This window comes from Carassius carassius, chromosome 46, assembly GCF_963082965.1.
Source record: "Carassius carassius chromosome 46, fCarCar2.1, whole genome shotgun sequence".
NCBI lineage: Eukaryota > Metazoa > Chordata > Actinopteri > Cypriniformes > Cyprinidae > Carassius > Carassius carassius.
Window position 1 is genome coordinate 18,095,564 of NC_081800.1, and position 25,329 is coordinate 18,120,892.

The window sequence follows — 25,329 nt, forward strand, 5'->3', positions numbered from 1 at the left end:
AGAGACAAACACACAGAGAAAAAGTAGCTGCCATCCCATCACCTCACATCACCTCTCTTCACTCAGCCTGCTCATGTCTCTAACTGTCACGCAAATTCACCATCAGCCCCCTAAACCTGCTCATACAGTGCAGAAGACCCAAAACCGTAGACATTTTAGAGATCAAAACAGTGGTTTGAGAGTCAAACACCAGTCAGACATACACACTTCCTGTGCATCCCCCTTGAATAGAAAGGTAAGAGTGTACTAGAGCTGATCATTCACTAATGGGTTTCGCAATAAACTCACTCCATATTACCTGCCACACACCAAATGCATCTCCAGGTTAGAGCAGCATGGATTTCCACGGTTCAACATTCCAGTAATACTACAGAAATCTGCATGTTAATATTCCGCATGGGCCTGGTCATTTTCTATTTCACCCCAATGTGCTATCTATAATATCTATCCCTGTGTCAACTCCCCACACCCCCCACACCCCGCAGCTGTTCTGAGACCGTCCATATCCAGAGATGCCTTTTTAAGGGCAGAATTCTCTCACTGCTAAGTCACCCTATTGCCATGAATCTGATGCAAAGATTTAGCAAAGTTAATAGGTTTTCCAGGCTTAAAATCAAGCCCGCTCGTAACGTTAATTGTTTATCATGCAGTAAATAAAGAATGAGAAACCTGCGGGACCTATAACGGTCTATGGAACGGTTTAGCTGGTAGTTAGACGCTGTGTTGAAATGTTGAAATTTAATTAATTTATTTATTTTGCACAATGAGCTTTTGAAGGGACTCAAGGTTAGCCTGTTACATACTAGATGTGCTGTGCACCCTGTGGCCCCCGGCACATGCTTTCTCAGTTACTGTATTTACACTTAACACTTCCTCTCTGAAACAATGAGCTGAGGAATTATGCACGCTCCGCACTGCACCACATGCATCTAAATGCCTCAGATGTGCTCATTTTTACCTTAGACAATTGCAAGGCCTGTGTTGAAGAGGTCATCCAGTTGAGGACAGCAATTTTGAACCCCAAAAAGGAAGAAAAAAAATATCAGCTGCAAAAACTATTAGGAAGTGGAAACATAAATTCTGAAGTACTTTTTCAGAATACCTCCAAAGGAAGATTGAGGTCATTTGGGCGTAACAGTAAAGGTCATTTACTGTTTACCCTGCTCAGTATTTCACTCTTTAACTACTGATTTCCTTTGCATTGCAATCTCGCTTTTCCTTGTAGGAAATGACCCCTGAGAAGCGATCTCGTTCCATTACCCACAATTTATGTGCCTTTTTTTAAAACAATCAAAACACCCCTGGTCAACACCCACATTGTCTTAAATTAGCACTCGCCAAGTGGCAAATAAAAATAAAATTTGTGAGTAAATGCAACTGCTTGTCAGTGGCCGGTAATTTTATAATGAACTGTAAATAATGCAAACAATTCAATTCAATTCAATGTAATACAAACAGCTGTAACACTTTTATAAAAAAAAAAAAAAAAAAAAAAAAAATATATATATATATATATATATATATATATATATATATATATATATATAGTAAAATAAAAGTAATCAAAAGAAAGCTCTAACAGGAAAAATTCTATAAAAAAATTATTATCTATATACTGAATCATATTCATGTATGTATATTAAATATTAATGTATATAATATTTAATAAAACATAAATATCATAATAAATGTTGTGAAAAAAAAAACTACTTTAGCACTTTTACAAAAAATAAGGCTGTGCACTTGAAAGACAACTTTGTCTGAGATGAGATCTGAGGTTTTAAATGAGAGAGGATCAGGGCACTAATGAGACGCTCTGGAGCTCAAAAAAGATCATGGTAAAACCAGTGTTGTAGCTGTTACATTAAATACATGCCCGGCAATAGAAATGCCTCGGTTCTGACCAACAATGGAGATTGCTATGGTAACACCACTGTTTACTTCAAGTCGTTTGTGTTCATGATAGCATGCAGTGTGATAAATTCAGTAGGGATGCAGATAAAAGAACAGCCTCTCCTCTGGGATCCCTCCCGCCACTCTAGAGACAGGCACTCATGTTAAGAAAAATAGGTGCAAACATCAATGATTTGATTCGTCCAAACGTGTTTCAGCGAAACACTATTATTTCAGGCCCTTGAAGACGCCTGTCAGCGCTGAATAATAAACAAACGGTGGGGATGATCACAGCAAAAGCTTGTTTTCTTTAAGAGGTCCTGTTTATTCTAATGCTGACAATATTTTTTACTGGAAATAGTGCAGAGCGGGAATTGCCCTAATGCTTTTACTGTATAAGGAGAAAACCTTTGCGAAAAAAAGTCAAGAAACTATTCTAAACAGATTTGACAATAAGAGTGAGAGAGTTTTTTCTTTTTATCTACTTGCACATCAAAGGCCCCGCAAGCCCTGTTTCTTTTCAGAACCGTGAGGCGGAGGACGCCGGGGATGACAGAGAAGCTGCCTTCAACGTGGCTCTCAGGGCCCTGCGTGTCTCGTTTAATGCGCAGCTTCTGTTTATGCACCGGAATGATATCATGCCCAATCAAGTGGTGTTTCAAATCCTAATAATGCCGTTGGAAGTGCACTATTTGTACACACGTGTGCTGACTGCAATCAGCCCACCAGAGTGAGGAAGTGGCTGTTAATGACTGCTTAGATTGGCGTGTCCTGTTCTTCCCTCTTCGTCTCTCTCTCTCTCTCTCTCTCTCTCTCTCTCTCTCTCATTCTGACAGGAAGAGTATGCACGCTAAAGCTGGGATGTGACTTTCTCCTTCTCACCTGGCATCCACTGCTGCGATTGTTCTAGAAACAAATTCTGTTTACTTTGCTAAACCTGAATCCCTCGACTTAGCGGTGATCTAACACTCTGATCTGCCCTGTCTGATTTCATGCAGACTTTCAAAATACGTCGACTAATGCAAGGACAAAACCCTAATAATACAGAGCATTCATTAATGCAACAGGCCTGGACAGCGTTGGATCATTCCTCATTATTTAAATATCCTCCTGTCAGAGCAGTTTCTTTCTGTCCTGACTTTTAAAAGCTTTATTCTGATATTATAATCCTTTTGACAGATTAACTGACCTGGAATGTGTATAAATTAACTTGTCTTTTTTGTTTTTTCCCAGGTGGAGGAGCTAGGACCGCTGACTGTCAGGGGCTTCTGCAAATGCAAACTTAATAAAGTAAATGTCAAATAAACCAAGAAATGAGAACAGTTACCTGTTCCTGGCCTTTCTTTAGTGCTTTATTTTGCATATTTACAATGCAGTTTCTCATTATTTGCAGCAACTGTAACAAGATGGGGCCCTCAGAGAGGCAGATTCCTAGGTATTTCCATATATCTACTAAAACTCGGACACACACAAACACACACACACATGCTGAAATAATCCCCTCTATTTTGCTAATTTACAGCTTGCAGGAAGTAGTTTGTTTCTCCCATCGCTCCGGGGGAAGGGGAACGGAAAAGTCAGTATCGGACCTGTTCTCCACACACCCTCGTTCCACAGCATCTGGCCTCTCTTTTGATTTTATTTCACAAGAATAACAATAAGCAGGTTTGCGACCCCATCTACAGAATTTGCCGTATTTTTTCCAACGGTCTGTGTGATGCTCCGAATTTCCATTTTCTGCATGCATATTTAATTGAGTTTTGTCCCAGTGGTGCGGAAATGATTTGTTTTTTGCTCTCTATTCACTTGACTCCTCTTCGGAGTCGGTAACCCTGATTAAGACGTTCACGTTAATTTCCCAGCGCACACCTTTTTTGTGCATTAATGGTTCTGATCGTCTAATTAAAACTTCTCAGCTTCGCTGCTGATCACCGCTCGTTGTGCCTCTGACCTGAAGTTTTAATTGCCACGTCAGAGGCGATAATAATAATTTCTGGGTTCTGATGATTAAAAACAATGCCATTCCCAACTGCCGCTTAAAGCAGGAAAAAAATGGAATTAGAGGCTGAGGTGAAGCATAAAGAAAAAGGAGGTGAAAGAAAGAGAATTAGAAGGTAAAAGATGGTTATTTGAGCTTTGAAACAGGTTTGTTTGGTATCATAGTATGAGAGGGGAGGATCGTGCTCACAGGGCAGGTTTACCTGGTTTGCAATGTACTGTAAATGAGGGCAAATATGAAAAAACAAATAAAAACTGCACAAGGTTAAAAGAATTCCTGGGACTAGGTGTGTAGTAAGTATCTCTATGATACTTATTTTAATAGTTTTGCTTTTGGTCTTAGTCTTGTAATATGACACTTCAGGATTTTCTGATGTTTAAAAACAAGTTGTTGCATTATGAAGTTGTGCCAAAAAAAAGCATTAATGGCAAAACTATGATGGGTTTTATAAACTGCTCATACACACTCTATCATTCTGTCCTTTTTTTTTTTCTGAGGGACTCAGAAAATTTCAGATTGGATTTTTCAGATTCCCATGCAGGGATCAATTTTTAGTGGGAGATACACATCCGGACAAAACAATTATGCTCATGAATTTCTTTTTGTTTATTTTTTTGTTGTTGTTGGAGAAGCAAAATATGAATGCATAAGGCATGCATACAAGTACACACACACTCACTCAAATCTGTTGTAATATTAATCAGTCTGTTGCACATCTGCTTGCTTGCAATGAATTTATTTTTATTTTTTCATCAATAAAGCACTTATTGCTTTTAGTCTGGAATGTGACCTAGCATGTTGCATGCTATCTTAGAACTGACCTTGAAGGACCTAATTTGACTTCTCCCTCTCTTTTTTCTCTCTCTGCCAGACTGGAACCTTCTGCCACATACAATAATTCAGTTACATCCCGTTGCAGGTAACAAAAACAAACAAGCCATGGAGAAAAAAAGGCACGCACATACTTGCAGCTGAGGACAATGGACAGAAAATGGCAGATGCATATTTTGACACAGACGGAAAAGGAAATTTTTTGTTTAAGCAGCACAGTTACCCTTCAATTCTGAGAACAAATACATCCCTGAAGACTAATCATAAGACAAAGCATTTAAGACGTCCCCTGAGGATAGAAGGGCTGGAATAGGGAAAATTAAAGTCTGAGGTGATCCGAACGACTCTGCATGTGCCCTGATTGCACTTGCAAAGGAAGTCTGTCTCACAGCTGGCACAGTGTTTTCTGAAGAATGGGCCTGATTCATTCACAAATGAAAATACTGTCATAATTTACTCAGCACAGTGTTTCAAACATGTATGGCTGACTTTCTTCTTTCTTTAATTTAAAAGTCACTGGACCCATATTGTATGGACCAAAAAAACAACAAAAACAAAACCTACAAGATACACCCTACAAAAGTTTGTGGTCAGGAAGATTTTTTAAATGTTTTTAAAAGAAGTCACTTATGCTCACCAAGACTGTATTTATGTGATCAAAGTACAGTAATATCAGCAATAATATGTATTTGTGGTGCATTTTATAATACTGAAAAACATACTTAAGATTTAAAATAACTATTTTCTATTTTAATTTATTCCTGTGATGGCAAAGCTGAATATTCAGCATCATTACTCCAGTCTTCCAGTAAAAGTATCATTTTAAACAATTTAATGCATCCTTGTTGAATAAAAGTATTTCTTTAAAAAAGTTTTGGACTGACATGAGGGTGAGTACATAATGACAGAATTTTCATTTTCATGTGAACAAACTCTTTACAACATCAATGGCTCTAGAAGGCCTATTGTAACATAATAATACAAAAATAATACATGATGGTCTCATCACCCATTGGGTGGAAGTTTGATAGAAGTAAGCCCAGGCAAGAATTGGACCGGAATCATGGCTCTGAGGAGAGGCTCCCTGTGCCACTGAAGGGCACTTGAGCTGATATCTACACAGATTAACTGCTTGAGATGTATTTTTGTCACGAGGAGCTGTGGTTAGCGTGAGGCATTGGTTAGGCGAGCGGACACAGAAGAGGGTGGGCTACTTTAGTTCCTCCAGTGCAGGGGCACAACGAGAGGTTGGTGGCCGCTGGTGCCACCCAGACCGGAGTCTGTCACTCAGAGTCATTATCTGTGGGGATATATTTAATTTAGTGGTTCTGGAGCTGTGCTGCTGAGAAAGCCAAGCAACCATTAGAGCCGTCCTCTGGGGGAAACACAGCACAGGCCGCTCGATTAGTTATCAATTAAGAGTGCAGAAACCTCCACCTGCCGTGTGAGAGAGAGAGAAAGAGTGGCAGAGAGGAGCAGGACCAAGACGACGTCTGACTTTTTTTTCTGCTTTCCTCTGCTTCTTTCCCTCTCGGGCCTTCGAACGCCAGGTTAACCTTGATATGAAACGCTGTCAAGCCAGATAACGTCAATCAAGGAGGGCATTTCTGCTTGTAGGTTAACTGATTTCTATTTTACACTTTTACATTTGTTTTTCAGATACTGTAGCTCACTGAATGTTTTTGTGTGATTTTCTCAAATCTTGCTTGCATTTTATCACACACTACAGTTCGTGTTGCACATCTCCTTCAGAAACAAGAAAAGGAGGTGACGTTAAGAAAGAAAGAAAAAAAAAAACTAAATTTCCAGACAGGAAGCCTTGCTGACAGCTTCGATCCATGGCCACCATTAAAACATTTGCTCTGCTTCATAGACTCTAGACTTTTTTTTTTTTTTTTTACATTTTATGCACAGAGGAACATTTTGCAGTTGTCCCCTGAACTTCTGAGGTTTAGACTCTTTTAGTTCTCCAAGTTCCCTTCTGCAACAATACCTCTTTAAAACAAACCTGAATTCTTTTAATCTAGGCTTTGTTACAGTGAAATGCGGTCAGTTGACAAGACTGAAGCATTTGAATCATATGAGTGTCATGACGCGCAATATGTGTCGGTTAAAAACACAAACAATATGAACAAAGCACTTACTGTAACTGTAATAAGACACTCAGATCTACAACATGCAATGAATATGCACAGCGTAATATATGTGCATTACCTGTAAAATGTTTACACTATAAAAATAATAGAAAAACCAGTAGACAAAAACAAATTGTCACTACATATAAAATCCTTTGCAAAACGGTACTTTTAGTTAATATTTGACTTATTTATATATTAAATGTAATTTAATGTATTTATCTGAAACATTAGACTGCCAACATAATTTATGGCTATTCCATGTGTACTGGACTTTTTATACTTTATATATTTAACATGCAAACTTCTGACTGTTAGTGTCACTGGTTATTTCAAGGTGATGTGCATGATTTTACACAGCTACAAATACAGGAGTCATTCTCAAAGACGGCAAATGCTTTTAGCATTTATTTTAATTTTTTTGCAAGAACACAAACTCAAGTTTGAAAGTGAAAACATTTCATACCTGTGAGAAAAAAAAGATTCACTTTTGAAAAATCATCAAGAGTGGAAAGAAGCTTTACAAAAGGTGTGTGTGTGTGTGTGTGTGTGTGTGTGTGTGTGTGTGTGCGTGCATGCATGTGTGTGCGCGCTATTTTGGTCAAAGAACACAAGAGGAAGTATTGCATACTGACTCAAACAAAGAATATGCTTTTGATAAAACCACATCAGCTTGTATATTCTACACTAAAACAGGCTGGTTTCCTGATTTTTTGGCTGTGATGTGCCCTCAAACGGAAGCTACACAAGTAAACAGCACAACAGCTCAGTGCACAACAAAACGAGCGGTGCACAAATGATTACAGACATTGATAACAGTTTCTAAACGAGCAGCGAGGGCAATATCATTAACATGCCATTGTTTTTCCAATGCACTAAAAATGGCACAAATGCATTTAGAGTTTCAGCCACACACGGGTCGCAATTTTGCATTTCACCTGCATTAGCATTCGACTTAATATTATTTTAAAATTAAAACGGATACTCTGTTGAAGTGCAAATCTGATGATTTACCGTAGCAGATTGCTGTTATCAATTATTAAAGCATATTTTATAAATATTCAGGTCTGTCATGCATCTAATAATGAAGGCTTTGGAGAAGGTTACTTCCTGTACGCATCCTTACGTGTCAGAAATATCACTTTTAATCATGGCTCTGTCAGGGTTTTTGAAAAAAAAACAAAAAAAAAAACAGCACGGCTCACTCTCTAGCTGTCTTTATTCTCTTTCGCTCATCCAGGATGGCCAGTTGCATGACCACATTATTCAAAGCCAGTAAGGCCCATGCACACATGGTCATGATGTGCTACAGCACTAGGAGCCTGATCATTTGAGGGGAGAATAATGCATTAATGTGGTTCTACCTTCTGGACACACCTAGTCCCAGAGCAAGTGCAACCATATGGTGCGATGCATATTCATATTCGTCTGTCTGCACCTCTGTAATGCTTAAACAGTACTTCATAAACTTCAAATGGGAGGAAGAGAAGATGAAAGGGAAAGATTGACAAAAAGGTGAAGAAAAAGTTTTCCCCCTCCATGTTTTCTGATTTTTTTTTTTTGGTTTCTGAGGTGGTTTGTCTTTGAGATAAGGACTCTGAAACTGATCCTGGTGTGTGTGTGTGGGGTGTGTGTGAGCTGAGGTGTCTGGCTGTGGGTAAACTGCGTTGTCAGGTGGGCTTGCCGCTCTTTCCCCAGCAGGGTAAATACCAGGCGAGGACGATGTGGAGATTAACGCTGTCAGATCTGCAACAGTAACCCTTCATTATCGGAGCACCAGGGCCTACACACACTCACACACTGTTCTCCGCTGCCTGGGCACAGAGTTAGTAATTACCAAACCCACCTCTTCCTCTCTCTCTCTTTATCTCTTTCTCTGCCTCATTCTGCTACAGTATCTACCATGCTTATCTTTCTTCCATCTATGTAAATCAATCATTTTGTAACAGAAATACACATTTTCTATGTTGGAGCTAAATATATAAAATCCTTAATTAATTTTATGGCATGTGTTTGCCAGAAATTCACACACAAACAATATGTTTTCAGACTTCATGAGATGAAGACAATCTAAATTGAATACAATAAAATATTATATTATTCTTATAATCATATATATATATATATATATATATATATATATATATATATATATATATATATATATATATATATATATATATATATATATATATATATATAATGTGTTATTCTATTGATATTATTAGATGGCAAAATATTAAATATTAAATAAATATACAATATAATTAAAGGACTTCTAAAAATTTGCCTGAAATTTACACACAATTTTTACTTATATTATTATAATAATATCATTATAATATGACAAATTATAAAACACAGAAAAATATAAAAGATCATTAAATGTGATGTATAAAAGGAAGTTCTATAAGTTCGATAACAGGAAGTGTATAACAGGAAATGTCACTTTACACTTCTCATTGTTTATTATAAGGTGACTTTTTTTAATTGGCTTAAAAAAACTAATAAAACTAATAATAAAACAACAGTATATTTAAACATTAACAACTGTTCAATATAAAATAGATTTTTATTAAAACAAGGTAAGGTAATTATAATATAATGTTTAATTACAAAAAAATTACATTTACTCACTAAATCATAATAATTATTTATCAATTTTACAATATTTTACAGTAAAACTACATGCATTTATGTAAAATATCTCTCTCTGTAGTAAAGTACAGTAAAAAACTTATATATATATGACATATTGAGTTGTGGAGAACTTGTGGAGGATGCTGGATGTCCGTGTCTAGTCCATATAATTTCTTAATTAAAAATAATAATAAAAAATAATAATAATATGCCATCTTTAAATGATGTCCCAGCCTTTTGCTGGGCGGCCTGATACAGTTGATGGCGTGCCAGGCACGGTCATAGTATGTGTGTGTGTGTGTGTTTGGTGTATTAAGTGGCGCTTTATCAAATTAGTTTGGTACCCAGCTGATGAGTAATAAAGGTACAGTGGAGTCCCCACTGACTCCCAGACATCAATCCTCTGAACGGGAGCCAAACACAAGGCCTGGCACTGCCTGAGGCGTACAGAGCGCCTTTCCCCACTGATCAGCTTATGGACTCTCTTCAAGTAATATTAACACTGGGCATGTGGTGCACTTCAGCTGTCTTACCACTGCGAGGAATAATGCTTAATGGACACTGTAACAGGTAGGTCTTTTATTCAAACCGTTGCTGTGGGCTTTTGTTTTTCATCTTGTTTACTGCCTTTATCAGAGTCGATGGCCTGCCGCTGTACATTTTTTCAGACGTCGTCCTCTTAAAGCATCAGCTCTCAGGTGTCGAACAGACAGGAGATGAGAGAGGAGATGATAGCGAGATCAAACGGAGGACTGGAAGGACGGCAAGAACAGAGAAGGAGAGAGAGGGAACTACTGCCGCACAACTATAATCTCGCTCAGTGTTGGGCTTTTACACAAATATAACAAAATGCAAAGCGCCAGACGAAGGTGGAACGGAGGGGAGGGTGGGACATCAGAGGGCTTCAAGCCCATCGAGGAGTTGTGTGTGTCAGTTCAGAGCAGCCGCTGGGACTAACAGTGGAGAACAGAAGGTAGCAGCAGGCGGATCACAGCCGATCAGGGGCCCTGAGAGACATTCTGTCTCCTCCACCCCAGAACAGAGCTCGAGTCGCTCTCCGCAGTCACACATTTATCCCGCCTGACTTTACACAACACTCTCTCCAATACAATTCCCACTAATTCCACAAGCTTTCAGATGTTTTGCATGATGCTACTCTAAGTCACTGTAATGTTTGATCCTTCAGACACTATTTAATATCATAGATTAATGAAGCTTTGCTGTGGCTAGAAAAGTTTTGACAACAGATCTTAACAAAAAGTAGGGTTATCACAAAAAGTTTCTAGGACAAAATGTTAAAATATGGGTCCAATCTTCCACTGGCCCAATGAGTAACTTTTGTACTCCAAAGCCCCCCTTTGCCCTTCTGTCTCAGCTGTTATGATTACTCAGTACTGGTATTTTTAGCATTTAAATTACAATGTCAAGCTAACTAAATATAAACCCTTTTAAGACTTTTAGATCCCTCCTGGAAGTTTTCTGAGGCCCCCAGGACGACTCGACCCTGATTGAAAGTCACTAGAACAGACTATACCATATACTCCAAAAAATGATTAATTATAAATAAACAAATAAATAAATACATTTATCTGAAGAAAAAAAAATTATTTACATATACACATTTAATAAAATACATATAATATATATATGTATGAAACTGGTTCCAAATTGGTCAAAGCTCCAAATTATTGGGTCCCAGTACAATGTTCTTGTTTGTCCAAACTGACAATGGTCCTGCCACATAAGCAGCTTTATAGAGCTCTTAAAAGTCTGGACATCAACAAGTGCCATCAGCAAAGCAGAATATCACAATTCCATTTAAAATCCGATCGTCAGAACTCAATGGCTGGAAAAAATGGCTCTGATGAGGGCAAGCAAGAGATCTGAAAGAGGCAGCTGTCGACGTGACTGATCTAATCGAGCTGAAACTAAGAAAAAAACAAAGCTCTCTCTGCAATATGAGTTAAGTTAGTGAAAGAGTTAGAGAATGAGTTACGGCTGGCATGCTGCTGGGAAAGGTTGTATTTATGGGGGGATTGAGTAGGTTTAAATCCCTGCTAAAAAAATAAAGTCATCCCTGTGCAAACTAGGGAAACATTTCACTCAGCCTAGAAGGTAGATAAAAAAAAACACAAGACACCATTTTTCCTCAAAGCTAAATTTTAGCCACGTGCTGAGATGGACGGATGGAAGAATATCACACTGAAGGAAGCATGAATACTTCTGGCTGAAAGTTGCGGAGTATTCCCAAGAGACAGACTTATAAATGAATTTTATAATTAAAATGCTGTTTTAGTAGGAAACTCACTGGGATACCTGCATTAAGGTACTGTACACTTGTTTTAGCATAATGATAACACTTAAGACTTGTACCATGCCAAGCCTTCAAAAAAAACCAAGAACTTCCAATTAAAGTCCTTATAAATTCAATAAACAATTCCACGTTATTCCTTTCCCCAGTCTGTGAAATGTGTTTCCTTCACAGCGTGCTCAAATACACCTCTCCTCTGGCTGAACGCCCGCACATCCCTCCCTGCCCCCTGCACAGTAATCACAATTATTACTTAAAAAGGCTCTATTTCTACATTAACTTAAAAGGCCTATATCTTTTTCCTCCCCTCTTAGTTGGTGCACCCTCACTTACTCTAAGTATCTCAATAAATCAGCAGTTACTGTTAACATGTACTCAACAATTCAGTCATCAATCTCCCCTAGCTCAGAGTGAAAACAGAGGGGAAATATCTGCTCTGTAAAAACTCCCGTGCCCGTGTTTATGCACGGAAACCCACACACACACACACACAGAGACTCGCCATCGCACAAACAAACAAACCAATCCACTGGGACATCGGAAACCACTGCCAAATCACCACGGAAACGCAAGCCAAATTCAATTGTGACCTCACCTTTCACTGAAGGCTCAATTCCATCAGCAATAGAAACAGATCAACAAGAGGGTGGAAAAGAGACAAACTTCCTTCCTCTCTCTCTCTTTCTCTGCCTCACTTTTCAGGCCTCCACTAGGCCTGAAACAGCACATTGCATCCTTGGCTGCACACTGAGCTCCATGCAAATGTGTGTTTAGATTTAAAGACACTATATTTATTTAACAAAAAATGGGAAGATCTAATTGAACGCTGGAACAGAGCGCGTCTTCCAAACAGAAGCCCTGTGGAAAATCCCCCAGTTGACAGAACAGCTGTATCTAAACAAGCACGTGAGAGCACGCTCGATACCGGCAGTCGCTCGCTTAGCTGGGCAAATAATACCACTTGTCATCTAACTGAGAAATTCTGAGCAGTCACTAGCTGAGGCTTTGCTAGTAATTAAGAACAGCAATTTGAGACAAAAAGTACACAGTGACTAATCCACATCCAATATAAACCAAAATTACAGGAGACTAAATGTCTGACTCATTTAAGAATATTTTATATTCTTCTATTTTAAGAACTTTGAGAGATATTTCACATCTGTGGAGTGTGTGTCTAAAAAGCATTATTATAAATAATCTATTACATTATTATATGACATTATTATATGACTAAAATTACATTGATCTTAAGGATTTAGTTCTGCATAAATTAAGTCGCAAATTAAAATTCAATCAACTCAAAGAATATTTTTTTAGAATATTAAATTCTAAAACTGAAAAATGCATAAATATTATTTTAATAAAATTGTATAAATCAAAGCAAATCATTTAAAAAATACAAAAATTTAATAATACAAAAAAAAAAAAAAAGCTACAGAACAAACGACATGATTTTTGTTTTTAATAAAATCTAAATAAACTCATGAATAAATTAAGTAATTATTTAAGTAAACCATCTAGATCAATTCATTCATTCAAAAAATAGTTTTACTTTTTGTGAAATTAAACAAGCACATACAATGGCACCTAAAACTAAAAGTCACTCCTCAACTTTATATTTCCATGCAGTCATCACATCATAGTGAGGTATTTCTTTACTAAAACACACAGTGAAAGTAATGAGTGCCTTTGTCATTCTACACCCTCACACCCAGCCTGTCCACAGTGTGCTCAAGCCACCAGCATCTCTCTCTCTCTCTCTCTCACTCTCTCTCTCTCTCTCTCTCTCTCTGTGTGTGTGTGTGTGTGTGTGTGTGTGTGTGTGTGTGTGTGTGTGGAGTGCCTGGCGCAGGTCTTACCTGGCAGGAGACAGCCCTCCTCTCTCTGTCTCACCTCTCCCTGCTGCTTTGGAGGAATTCTCTCCACAAAGCAAGGCATTTTTCTCTTTTCTCCCTGTGCGCCTTTACAGCTGGGCTGCACTCGCCCTCTCTCACTCTAACCTTCTCCTCTCCCTCTCTTTCTCCCTCTCTCAATCGCTCTCTCTCGCAGCACATATGTCAGGGCTGTGCATGTTTACCCACTTTACCAGTAGGGGTCCTTCAACACCCTCTGCTCCCCACAGCCACTGTGGAAAAGCAGGCCCAGGAGAGTGAGATGGAAAGAATGAGAGAAAAAGGGCCACTTAAGCAGATCTCCCACGGTACGAGGCTGAGTGAGACGGAGCGGAGGAAGTTAAACTGGTCAGTCAATGGAAGTCACAGTGAGCTCAGGTCGCTAAAGTGAGACCCACAGAGCGAGAGAGAGAGAGAGAGAGAGAGAGAGAGAGAGTGAGTGCATGCATCTGACAGTAATAATGTGCCACATATTCCTCTCAGTCCACTGAAACTAAATACCACACACATACCTTTAAAGCGGAAATCTTGCGCTTTTTTAACTGAATCAAAATCTTACTTTTTGAAACTACAACCCTGCCTGATTAGCTCAACCAATAGCATGAGTTTGGGGCGGGACTAACTGTTCAACTAACCCAATGGCAGTCTAGGGGAAAGGAGACCTGTTGCAAAACAATCATTATTTTTGCAAGACTTTTTGTGAAAAAAAATATTAAAATAAAATAATTAAATAAATATTTATATGTATAAATTTTTTCAACTTAAAAAATAAAAATCCAAAAAGCAAGACAACAGAAAGGGGGGGGGGGGGGGGAATCTGAGTAATTGACACAAGTCTGCCAGATTTTACAGCTTTGGTCTATTCAGCAAGGAATTTCAAGTTTTGCTCCTACTTGTGGGGCACTTTTCACATTGCAGTATTAATGCCAGGTTTGTTGCCCACCCGGACCCTCTGTCAGGTCTAATGACAGCCCTCTCTCTCTCCCTGAGATGAGTCACTCAGACAGAAGAATTTGAGACTAAGCCTCAAATTAATATCACGGGCCGGACAGTCTCAAACTGCACATTATGGTAAGTGGAAGGTTTCAAGGGTGAGCTAAAAAACAATCATTCTTTAAATACGAGGTGTGTCGACGGAACAAGGGAAATAATGTGGAATGAGAGCAGGGACCTGCTACTGGACTCAAATGGGAGGATGAGCCGTGTGTGTGTGTGTGTTAGAGATACTTGTACCCTCCTCCATGCGAATGAGCATGTCGTGTGTTGCCTCTCAATTCATTCATGCAAAGATTGATTGATCAACACAGAAGCATTGACCTGCTGAATATGGAAACTTGTCCAATGTTGTTAAAGTTGACACAAAATCAAAACTGACCCATTTGCTTTCGCATATTACTTTGCATAATGTTATTATATATTTAAAAAATGTGTCTTTGTAATCTTTAATCACTTCCAATGAAATGACTTACCATTTCCACTGACATTACTTAGACTGCTATACTGAAATAGCATAATGTTAACCAATAGTTAAATGACTACAATGCTTAGGCAATGGTTTCCAAGTTTTACAACAAACCATGTTTCTCTATCTAACATAATAGGATATAAAAGTCCCAATTTGGCCTAATTTGCTTACAGCAGTGACCAAGATATAAAAAAATAAAAATAAAAAATGCTCATGTATCTGGACATGTTATCCTGGACCAACCGCTAATAGCATTAGCACGAATAAACACAGTGAAATAAATACTTCAAACAGAGACAGGTTTCACAAGTTTCTCTCACTTTTTGCACGCTATAATGATATGTTTTGGTTGTAGCCTAATAAAAAAATATGTCAGAAAATATACTAACTTAAAATGTATATAACAAAATATGCTTAAAGTCACTGTAAAATGACAATAAATGTAGCTGTGAACTTTATGAAAGAAAAAAGCTGTGCAAGTGATTTTGGCATGTGTAAGAAGGATTGAGGGAATTTTGTGGTAAAACTACTGTAACGCACAGCCTCTCGAGGCCCAATGCTTTATTACTTCCAAAAGCAAATTGGGGTAAGTATCTCAAGTATGGGACTGTATTTCATTCAAAAGCTAGTTATTTTAGTTATTTATAACTAAATGTTACTTATTCGACAACCTCAGATCACGGCACTTGCTCTCTCTGACAGTGTCTGTTTTTCTTGTCTTTTTCTTTTTAACAGGCACTTCTGCTGTCATTGCTCTGGGACGTACATGTTCCCTCTAAATGGCTTTTCTGACAACTGATCTGTAAATACAGCCAGATCTGCAAGTCTCTCCTTCTCTCTCTCTCTCTCTCTCTCTTTCTAGCATCAGCAACCTCAATCCTATAGCAACACACACTGCCCCCATCGCAGCCCCACCTTTTCCAACAGCCCCCTGCCCTCCTCCCCATCTCCATTCCCTCAGCCACTATAAAAACACAAATATCCCATAACTCAGCTTGCCCTGCCACACTGCCTCCATCTTGCCCCGTACCAGGGGGCCCCTCAGGAAGGTCACCAACAAATGGCTTTCCAATTCACTGCCCCGGAAATAATTTTGTGTATTAAAACCTGAATCTGCACTTTCTGGCATAAAAGCTTTTCTAATTATTCTGTCGTCCTTGGGATAGTCACAGATCCTTCACACGGGGGGAAACAAATGACGGACCTGCCTGTTCAGCCGCCACAAACATCCGCTCTCCGTCTTTTTTCCTCTCTCTCGCTCCTGCCCCCTCCTCTGCTCCCCTCTCGCCGCTATATAGCTACCCCCCAATCTGTTTTCAAAGCGTGTCTGTCCTTTATTAAATTGTTTTCTTTTCCACATTAACAGTTGCCATGGAGACCTCATCTCTCGGATTATTTGAATTTCATTATATCTATTGATTTGGGAGCATTTCATCTTTTTTATTGTTTTTCTGTCAATTTTCGAAACGAATAACCATCTAATTTGCGTCAGTGCTGATTACGTTCGTCCCTCAATAGAGGTCGGCAGCTGTGCCGGGGAAACAAATCAATGAAAAACATCATAAAATTCTAAAGTACAATCAACCAGGATATGGGTGACATTCCATGGTTGCTGAAACTAAGTCATCAAAAAATATATACTTTTTTTGAGCCTCTGCGTGCGAGCGTGTGTTTGCGCGTGTGCACGTGTGATATATATGCATCCGTGCAAGCATATGACTCAATATCAGACGATGCTATGGTAAACTCAATCTACTCTTCCATGCCTCCCAGACCAAAACAAAAAAATGCTTACTTTGTGTTTAAATAATTTATGCAATTTTAGCATTTATGTATAAATTTTTTAATAAGCTGCTTGGAGCAAAGTGGCTATTAACAAAACACACAGCTGTCCAGCGGGCCGAGCACTCCAGATCAATTGCACTTTTTTATGACATGATAAAATGCTTTTAAAGCAATTTACACAAATATGGAAAAAAAAACTGCACCCAGGCTTCATTTATTCATAAGCCAGGGTAATAAAAAAACGTTGCGCAAAAGCCAGCATGAGAAGATGGTCCCAGGCCTAACCGAATCGGACTAGCTGTCCTTTCTGCAAGGACATAAAGTTTCATTACCGATGCACGCAGTCAAAGGCAATTTAGAAAACACAATGTGCAAAAGAAAAATATCAGCATATCGGAGGTGTTCACGTATAAAGGGGCGCCAGCATTTTGTTTCACAAATTTATTTATTTTTACCCCGAACGGTCTGCCATTGACACCCCACCCTCGAGGGAAGAACAAGGGAGGGAGGGATGAATGGATGGATGGATAGGTGGATAGACAGGGGCATGTTCAAGGTGAGAGAGATTGTTGAGAAATAATAAGAGGTCCTGACAGGAGTCCGCACCTCAGCGGTACACACATACACATGGCAGACGGCTGTCACCGGGGAGGCAAACGCCAGTGTGTTTGCATGTGTGTGTGTAAGGAGGCACAGGCAGGTGTGTGGCACCAGACCAACACTATCCATCAGCCACTCTAAAAACAGTCCCGGGTCTAATACTGACATTCTAATCCGTTTTGTGACACCAGTTTTGTCACAAACATGTTTGCATTACATACATCGTGCACTGCACATATAACAGGTGTGCTATTATTTTTAAAAAGAGTTTTGGGGTGACAATTTCCTTTGTTTCATTTCCATCGATGCTGTTCAAACATTTTAGGCCGATTCTAAAGACATCATTCAAACTGGAGTTGTATGGATTTAGTCAATGTTTACAGAGATATAACAGGCTAACATCTATATGCTAGCGTACTTCTAAAAGTTGACAAATCACTCAATCATTTTTATTAGTAATTACTAAATATATATTTAATATAGACACTACTATCCCAAAATTTGGGGTTGGCAAGATTTTTTTTTTCTATTTTTGAAAGTGTCTTGTACTCAAAGCTTCATGCTCAAAAATAAATGCATTTGTGAAGTATTATTACAATCTAAAACAATTTAATTCTGTTTTGTTATATTTTAAAATATAATTTATTCCTGTAATGGCAAAGCAGAATTTTCAGCATCCACTACCCCAGTCTTCATACGCTGATTTGGTGCTCAAGTGACATTTCTTATTTTTATATCAATGCTGAAAACATTGAAACTGTGATACATTTTTCTTAGGATTCTTTGATTAATTAAAATAGCAAATGAACAGCATTTATGTATTTATCTGAATCATATTTACTGTCACTTTTGATCAATTTAATATGTCCTTGCCGAATAAAAGTACACATAAAAAGATGCCAAACTTTTTAACTGTAGTTCATACACATTAATATTTACAGTTACTCTTAAATTAAACCAGACCATAAGTATTGATGACTCACCTTGCACTACAGATTTGCCCAATCAAATCTCTCTAGAATGGGAATGCCCTACCCCCTAATACCACCCGCCTCTGCCTGGCAATAGCAAGTAGCAAATAATGCTACATGACTGTAAAGTAACAATAGACTTTAAACTATGTTTATAGAAAAAACAAAGGCCCTTGAATATGTCCTTTCCAAGCTTCATGTTTCAATAGAAAGAACAAACCTGCACTAATTAAACAGTATCAACAAGGTCTTTAAGAAACAGAAAATAAAGCACATTTTGCTGTAGAGCAAGCCCTCTGTACTTCAGCAGGTTTAGCGTCTATGTATGCGTGTATGTTGAAGAGACATATCTACCATTAGGCTGAAGAGCAGGCTAATCTCATTTCAAAGTTTCGCTTCTCTTCCTCATGTGCTGACAGTCCTGGCCGCCTGCACTCTTTATAAATGCTCTGCTAAGGGCTCCATGTTTGCGACACATGTCAACATTTGACAAAGCATTACTTTTCGTACACAATATCCCGCGCCTGGGCCTCTGAGTAGCTAACAAATTAGCTTTTTATGTTTATTTGCACGTGGGTGTGTTTGAGGAGAGGACGGGCGGAGGGGGGAGACTGTAGGGGAAAAGCGCGAAGGACATTTGCGTTAACGTTTCTGTTATTCTGAATGTGTTCTTTTTAAATCAGCTTAATAGCCTTTCACAAAAAAGTACACTCATGGTACCATGGTAAAGTGTTGTAAGATGAAAATAACACTGTTCTTTGATATATATATATATATCAAGGTATTATAAAATCACCATATGGAATAAACATGATATTTTCATGATGCATGTAAATTCCCCCTCCCCCCCAAAAATAACATGTTTAGTTACTTAGCACATTATTTTATAGTGAAACGGGCACAAAGAAGGTGCTAAAGTCATGACTCCCACTGTCTATTGGGCAAACACATTTCTCTAGCACAGGAGACTGGATAAATACTATTTTATGTATCACTATATGAATTCAGAGAAAGTAATTACACCATTCTCTTTTGCTCCCACACAACAGCGGTGGATCTGAGCTTTGATGGCACAAAAGTGCAATTCAGTATATTGTACAATCGTAGGTGAATAAGTCACTTGACAGCTCTAGTTCTTGACAAATGAACACCACAAAGGCTTCATTGATCTGGTTTTTAAATGTTACATTAATAAGCTGTAAACACTGTGTTAAAACCACTTGATGTTAAGGAAACGACAGGTACTGATTGCTCTTCCCATGTCGGCTGTGGGTAAGGACCGCAGTTTTGGAAGTGATTTCAATATTTGCCACCCCAGCGGCTCTCCTTTTCTCTCTTATCAATGTGGCAACAATAACAAGCTTGTGTTTCAAACCAAACATTCCCACAGTGAATAATAGGCTATGTCTGAGTCCAGCCACCAGCAGCAATTTGTTTACACTGGACTGATCATAAACTACAACTTCCTACTGAAAAGCGATTTCTGCTTGACTTGATGCTTACAACAGCATATATCAATACAGAGAGATATCTGGACGCACATCCACATTAGGCTTTTCTTTTTAACATGTGCGAATTGACCGTTGTTAATAATGGTGAATAATATTTAAATATAATAACTTACATTTAAATATTAATCATTAGATTATATATTATTATAATATGTGAATGTAAATAAGTAAAGTATGATTTAGTTTTAAATATTTTGGGGGAAAATGTAGGACAATGATAATGATTGTTTAGCTGTTTGAAATGTGACTGCTCCCATTTTTCTTTTCAAATAAGGCATCATGTTTGTTTTTTAATGAGGTCACTATGACCAGAGTATTTGTTGGATATCCCTCTCTTTGTGCCCAGAGCCATCATGTCAATCAATGCATCTTCTAATTAAAATGATCTGTTGCCTAAATGTGACGCACTTACACAAATAAGCACACTAACCAGGATAACAGTAATGTTCATGTTTTCCACACCTTTAGACCAAAGGATTTTTGTGATTACTGAAAAAAAGTAAAAAATTTAAGAATTAATATTGCAATTAAAAAAAAGCTATTTCTAACCAACGGTACATTTTAGAGCTAAACATGAAGAAGAAGGTATGTATAAAAAAATATGCATATACTAAAATGTTTCTTTGAATAGAAATTAAATTATAATATTATTTATAATATTTAAAAAAATAAAAATACATACTTATATTTATTAATAATAATAATTATAACATATATATATATATATATATATATATATATATATATATATATATATATATATATATATATATATATTTTTTTTTTTTTTATTTTTTTTTTTTTTTAAGAGATCGCATTTAAAAAAAAAAACAATTTCTACACAATGGAACATTAACTTTACATAAACTAAACTAGAAAAATGTACAAAAATGTACTTTTTTTATGTACAGAACGTGTGGGGGGTGGGGGGTTGGGGGTAAACATTGCATTAGAGCCCAGTGAAATTGAGATGGGCTAATGGAAGGATAGAGGACTGATCAAAGCTTGCCCAGACTAACAGAGCAATAAAGCATTGTGTCCTTTCACAGAGGCTTTAAAAAGCACAATTAAGAAGGACCCAGGTTAATAATTAAAATGCATAATTATTGACCCTTATTTTCTATTCACCATAAAGTACATTAGATCAAGAAAACAGTGAGGACAGAAGGGAGGTGTCTCTAATGCACTCTTTCCTGCTTGAACTTCCTTTACATCCTAAAGTGCCAGTTCTTTATTGAGATTTGCACTTAATGAGGGTCTGTCACAAACAAATAAATAAATAAATAAATTCTCTGAGACCATCATCAAGCATTACAATCACCCCACCCCACTAGTGCCAATGCACACCCAAAGAGCCGGGCCAGACAGGGGAAATTTGAGGGTTAACTGTCCCTTAGGGGGCTATCAATGCACAGAGAAACCGTCACTGCTGGTGCCCCATTTGACAACCAGGCCCTAACAGATTAACATGCAGTCAAGAGTGATATATTTCCTGCCAAGTATTCCAATCACTGCTGTATAATGATTTTGTGTGTGGGAAGACACAAGAGGGAAACTCTTAATTAAGAAGAAATATTTGTTTTGGGGTTATGAATCTGGCTGATTCTGATTGGTCTACTTGCAGTGACACTGTTTAAATAGGTCAGTCAGATGATAAATTGTCATTTTGACACATTAAAACTGTCACGTCAAGAGGCTGAAGGAGAAAGAGGGATCAGCCAAAGAGGTCAGAATAAAATGGCCTGGTTCAAATGGAGGCCACTGAAATTACCAGGAGACTTCTTCAAAATCCTGAATGCCAAGGACAGGTGGATTAAGGTATTAAAACAATCGCATTTCAGTCTTGAAATAGTCCTACACACGACTCAGCATCAAGCCTATCTGTTCAAGATCAGGAGCGAGCAAATTCGCACCATGCGCAAGATTTGCTGTAAACACCATTGAAAGCTAATGTGAGCACTGATTATGGCAAATGTTCCTGAAACAATCCCATCATGGGAAGAAAAAAAAACTGTTAATGCACCCAGATGGTGAGCTGCTTCAGACTGACATTTTCAGATGCTACGCTAATATGCACAATTGAGAAAGCTACCAGAATTCAAAGGCATGTAACAACTGAGCATTTCAGTGTATTTTTTCCTCCTCTAATTAATAACAGAGAGCTGGCTGGAAGGGAGACAAGAAGACAAGGGTTACGCTAAAGTTCAGTTTTGAATCTATTTACAGTGCTGAATTAATAAGAACCGAAGGTGATAATAGTGCCAACACATTCAAACATTTGGGTGAGTGATTTTAATTTAATCAAAGCTGTTTAGTACAAGTCTTTAGCGTAACATCTGTGGAAAGGGAAAAACCACTCCTTTTTTCCCTCACTTTCCAGCTATCCAAGTGGATGGAAACCTATAATTTCTTCATGTGTCGCTATATAAACTAATTTGGTGTTGATGGTCAAGCCCTGAAGTGTATGTTCTCATTTATGGCTGTTCCCTGCATATGAAGAAATGGTTGAAAGAAAAGACCAAAAAGATCCCATTAGTGAACTCACTGCCATCATGGGACCGTCTCCAACAGAGGCACTTTCTTCACAAGACCAAAAGTTATGTCTTACATATATCTATCAAATGTACGGCTCTGTGAACCTATACACTTCTCAAATCCCATTCTAACCCTTAGATGAAAAAGCTGATGATAAAACTCTCGTTTTTTCCCTCTTTTTAGGATAATAAGGATAATGCATTTTTTTTCTTAAAATAAAATAAAATAAAATAAAATAAAATAAAATAAAATAAAAATAAAAATAAAAATAAAAATAAAATAAAATAAAAAATTGAAAATGTTTGACATTAAGGAGAAAAATACAAACTGCACGGCTTGTAATGATGATAATTAAGGTGAGCTGTGGTGAAATTTAAGCCTCTTAGAGGAACACAAACCATCTGGGACAACAATATTCCTGTGAATGTAAGGCCCATAAGCATCCACAGTCATACTGTACCCTTGGAATGGACAGAAAGTGACAGAAAACAGGATGTCAGCAAGAGAGGGGGGGGCAACATGTGCCCTTCAGTCTCAGTTAAGGCACAGCTAACCAAGTCTGACAGCTGCCGGCTCCTTAACAATTGGGGTCAGTTAGAGGAAAAGTAGCTCAAGTTTTCATGGCTTTGCAGGAGATGTTCAGGAGCAACTGCCCACTGCAGCATCAAAGGGGATTAGAGGCCGCAGCCATCTGCTGCCGGGACAGGCCAAGGGCCTTTCATGTCCTTCTTGTAGAGAAAGGCAATTCTTCCATTACACAGTTTTGAGTCCCAACATAAGGGAGGAAGGGTCTAGCTGGGAGGGACATAGCCAAATAGATCCAAATCAGTGAGAGAGAAAAGCCAAAAGTACACTACTAATAGCAGAAGGATTATGTTGGCGTCCAGTTGTCCGAATACGCTCAAAAGGACAAACAAATGTGCACTCATGAGCACACACACACCATCATGCTATTACAGGCTATTACATCACCATTTACTTTTTGTTAGTGATACCCAGTAAGGCCACACAGCCTACCTTTGTGCTACAAACATTAAAGATACCTCAAATTGTCAAATTTTTAGAGAAAAAGAAGAGTGAAAAATAAGTTTAGACTTGCATTGAAAAGTTTGTTTATGATCAGAAACTTATAGAGATTAGGGGGATGTAGCGATCAGTCAGCACACCCTAGCATGGTGGGTCTTACATGTTTTCTGTGTCCTGAATATCATTTTCCCTCTCTTAGACATTTATTGACAAGCTGTGCCAACGTTTTTCTTTCAGCAGCTAATTTGTTTTGGATCCCATTCCTGGCCTCCACCATGACTGTTACTTCAATAGTCTGCCACATTTCAGCTCAGCACTTGACCCGCCGTCGTCGCTTATTTCCAGCGCTCTAATTGTCGTTTAATCACATATCAACCTGTCACTTAAAGAGCCCCTTTTTCAATTGCAGGAATTTGCATATTGTGTGAAACTAATTTCTATCAAAAAGCTCTGCTGGCTGTGAAAGTGTTCGCCTACCTAGGCTCTATCTCTCTCTCTCTCTTTCCTCCAAAGCCTGATATTCTCCACTCTGAGTACAGGTTTGTTAACAGCCTCATACACGTGGTGACAGGAGAGATAAGGAGCCGAGAGCTCATGACGGAAGGTGCCGGTGAAAGCATGATGTCATAATGGTGGGGTTTGGTGGGCAACCGCTGGGGTTAATATCACCCTCCACTCAACAGTAATGGCATACATAGGGAGCACTCATTCCATTATAAAGCGTAGACCACACGTCCACTCCCATGTCTGCGACTCACAATGGGATTAAATGATCCTGGCCGGTCACAGTGACGGTCCTCCAGATATGGACAAGTTTAATTACGGAAAGGAGGGAAGCTCTTTGTTCTTCCTTTTATTTTATTAATTGATAAAGGGGGCCGGAAGGGGACTCTTGGGGGACAAGGATGAGGGAGTGTTTTTTAGAGGGGTTTAATCCCGTTAGAGGCAGCCACACTGGGACCCTACGTAAGCTTGAGGGAACCGATCTTACCTTGTACTGCTATCATATATGTGACTCTAAAGGTCCTGTAAAATGTTTGTAAACCTGTAAATGTAGCTTTACCGTCAAGCTCATCCAATATTGAGATTAATTTATCATTACGAGTATGTCATTGTTTACTGCCTCAAATTGTACCGTTATAATACCGAATTTTTGGTTTCATTTAAAAAAAAAAAAAAAAACAATACGTTGCTCCATCAGACAATCTGAACATTCATAGAAGGTGGGCTTAAATGAACTGAAACACTGTCAATATCCTAAAAGTGCACACTTCATGTACACACTAAGTTGGTCTCAGCCGTGACGCGTTGGCCCACTGAAGGGTTCAACCTCAACCTGACCAAGTTCCTTGTCATTTTTTTCAACAAGGAGTCAAGATGTCTCAAAACTGTCAAAAGCATTTTCCACAATGCTGAAGGGAGGGACAAGAGGGAGACAGGGGGGGGGGAGTGACCATGCACGCAGACATACGCACTGACACGGACTCACTCGCGAGGCTGTCAGGTAAATTAGATCTGAAAGCTGACAATTTCTGACCATATTTCCTTGATTATTTCAAACAAATGCACACCAGCCGCTCTAAGGAGATTAAAGTGACATAAAAGTCTCAAGTGGGAGGAGGGAGGGCAGAAATCCAGATCACCCCCATTGGTCCCCCTGCCTGACAGCAGCTATATCGCTATCCAATCCAATAAAAATCCCCCCTCCTTTTGCTTTAATTAATTTTACAGCTAG

At 38.4% G+C, this 25,329-nt stretch overlaps 1 protein-coding gene across 6 annotated transcripts in view; it reads right to left on the bottom strand.

Moving 5' to 3' along the window:
• Positions 1 to 25,329, bottom strand: part of casz1 (castor zinc finger 1) — a 198,757-nt gene that overhangs the window by 33,965 nt on the left and 139,463 nt on the right. Inside the window, exon 1 of one of the 6 annotated variants that reach the window (XM_059541319.1) lies at positions 13,669 to 13,889. The exons of 3 other annotated variants lie outside the window; for them this stretch is intronic. In XM_059541319.1, the coding sequence (XP_059397302.1) occupies positions 13,669 to 13,747 (79 nt within the window). In that variant the 5' untranslated portion in view covers positions 13,748 to 13,889. Of the gene's footprint in view, positions 1 to 13,668; positions 13,890 to 25,329 lie in introns of those variants that run through there. 2 more of the 6 variants (XM_059541313.1, XM_059541320.1) reach the window with 2 other exon arrangements.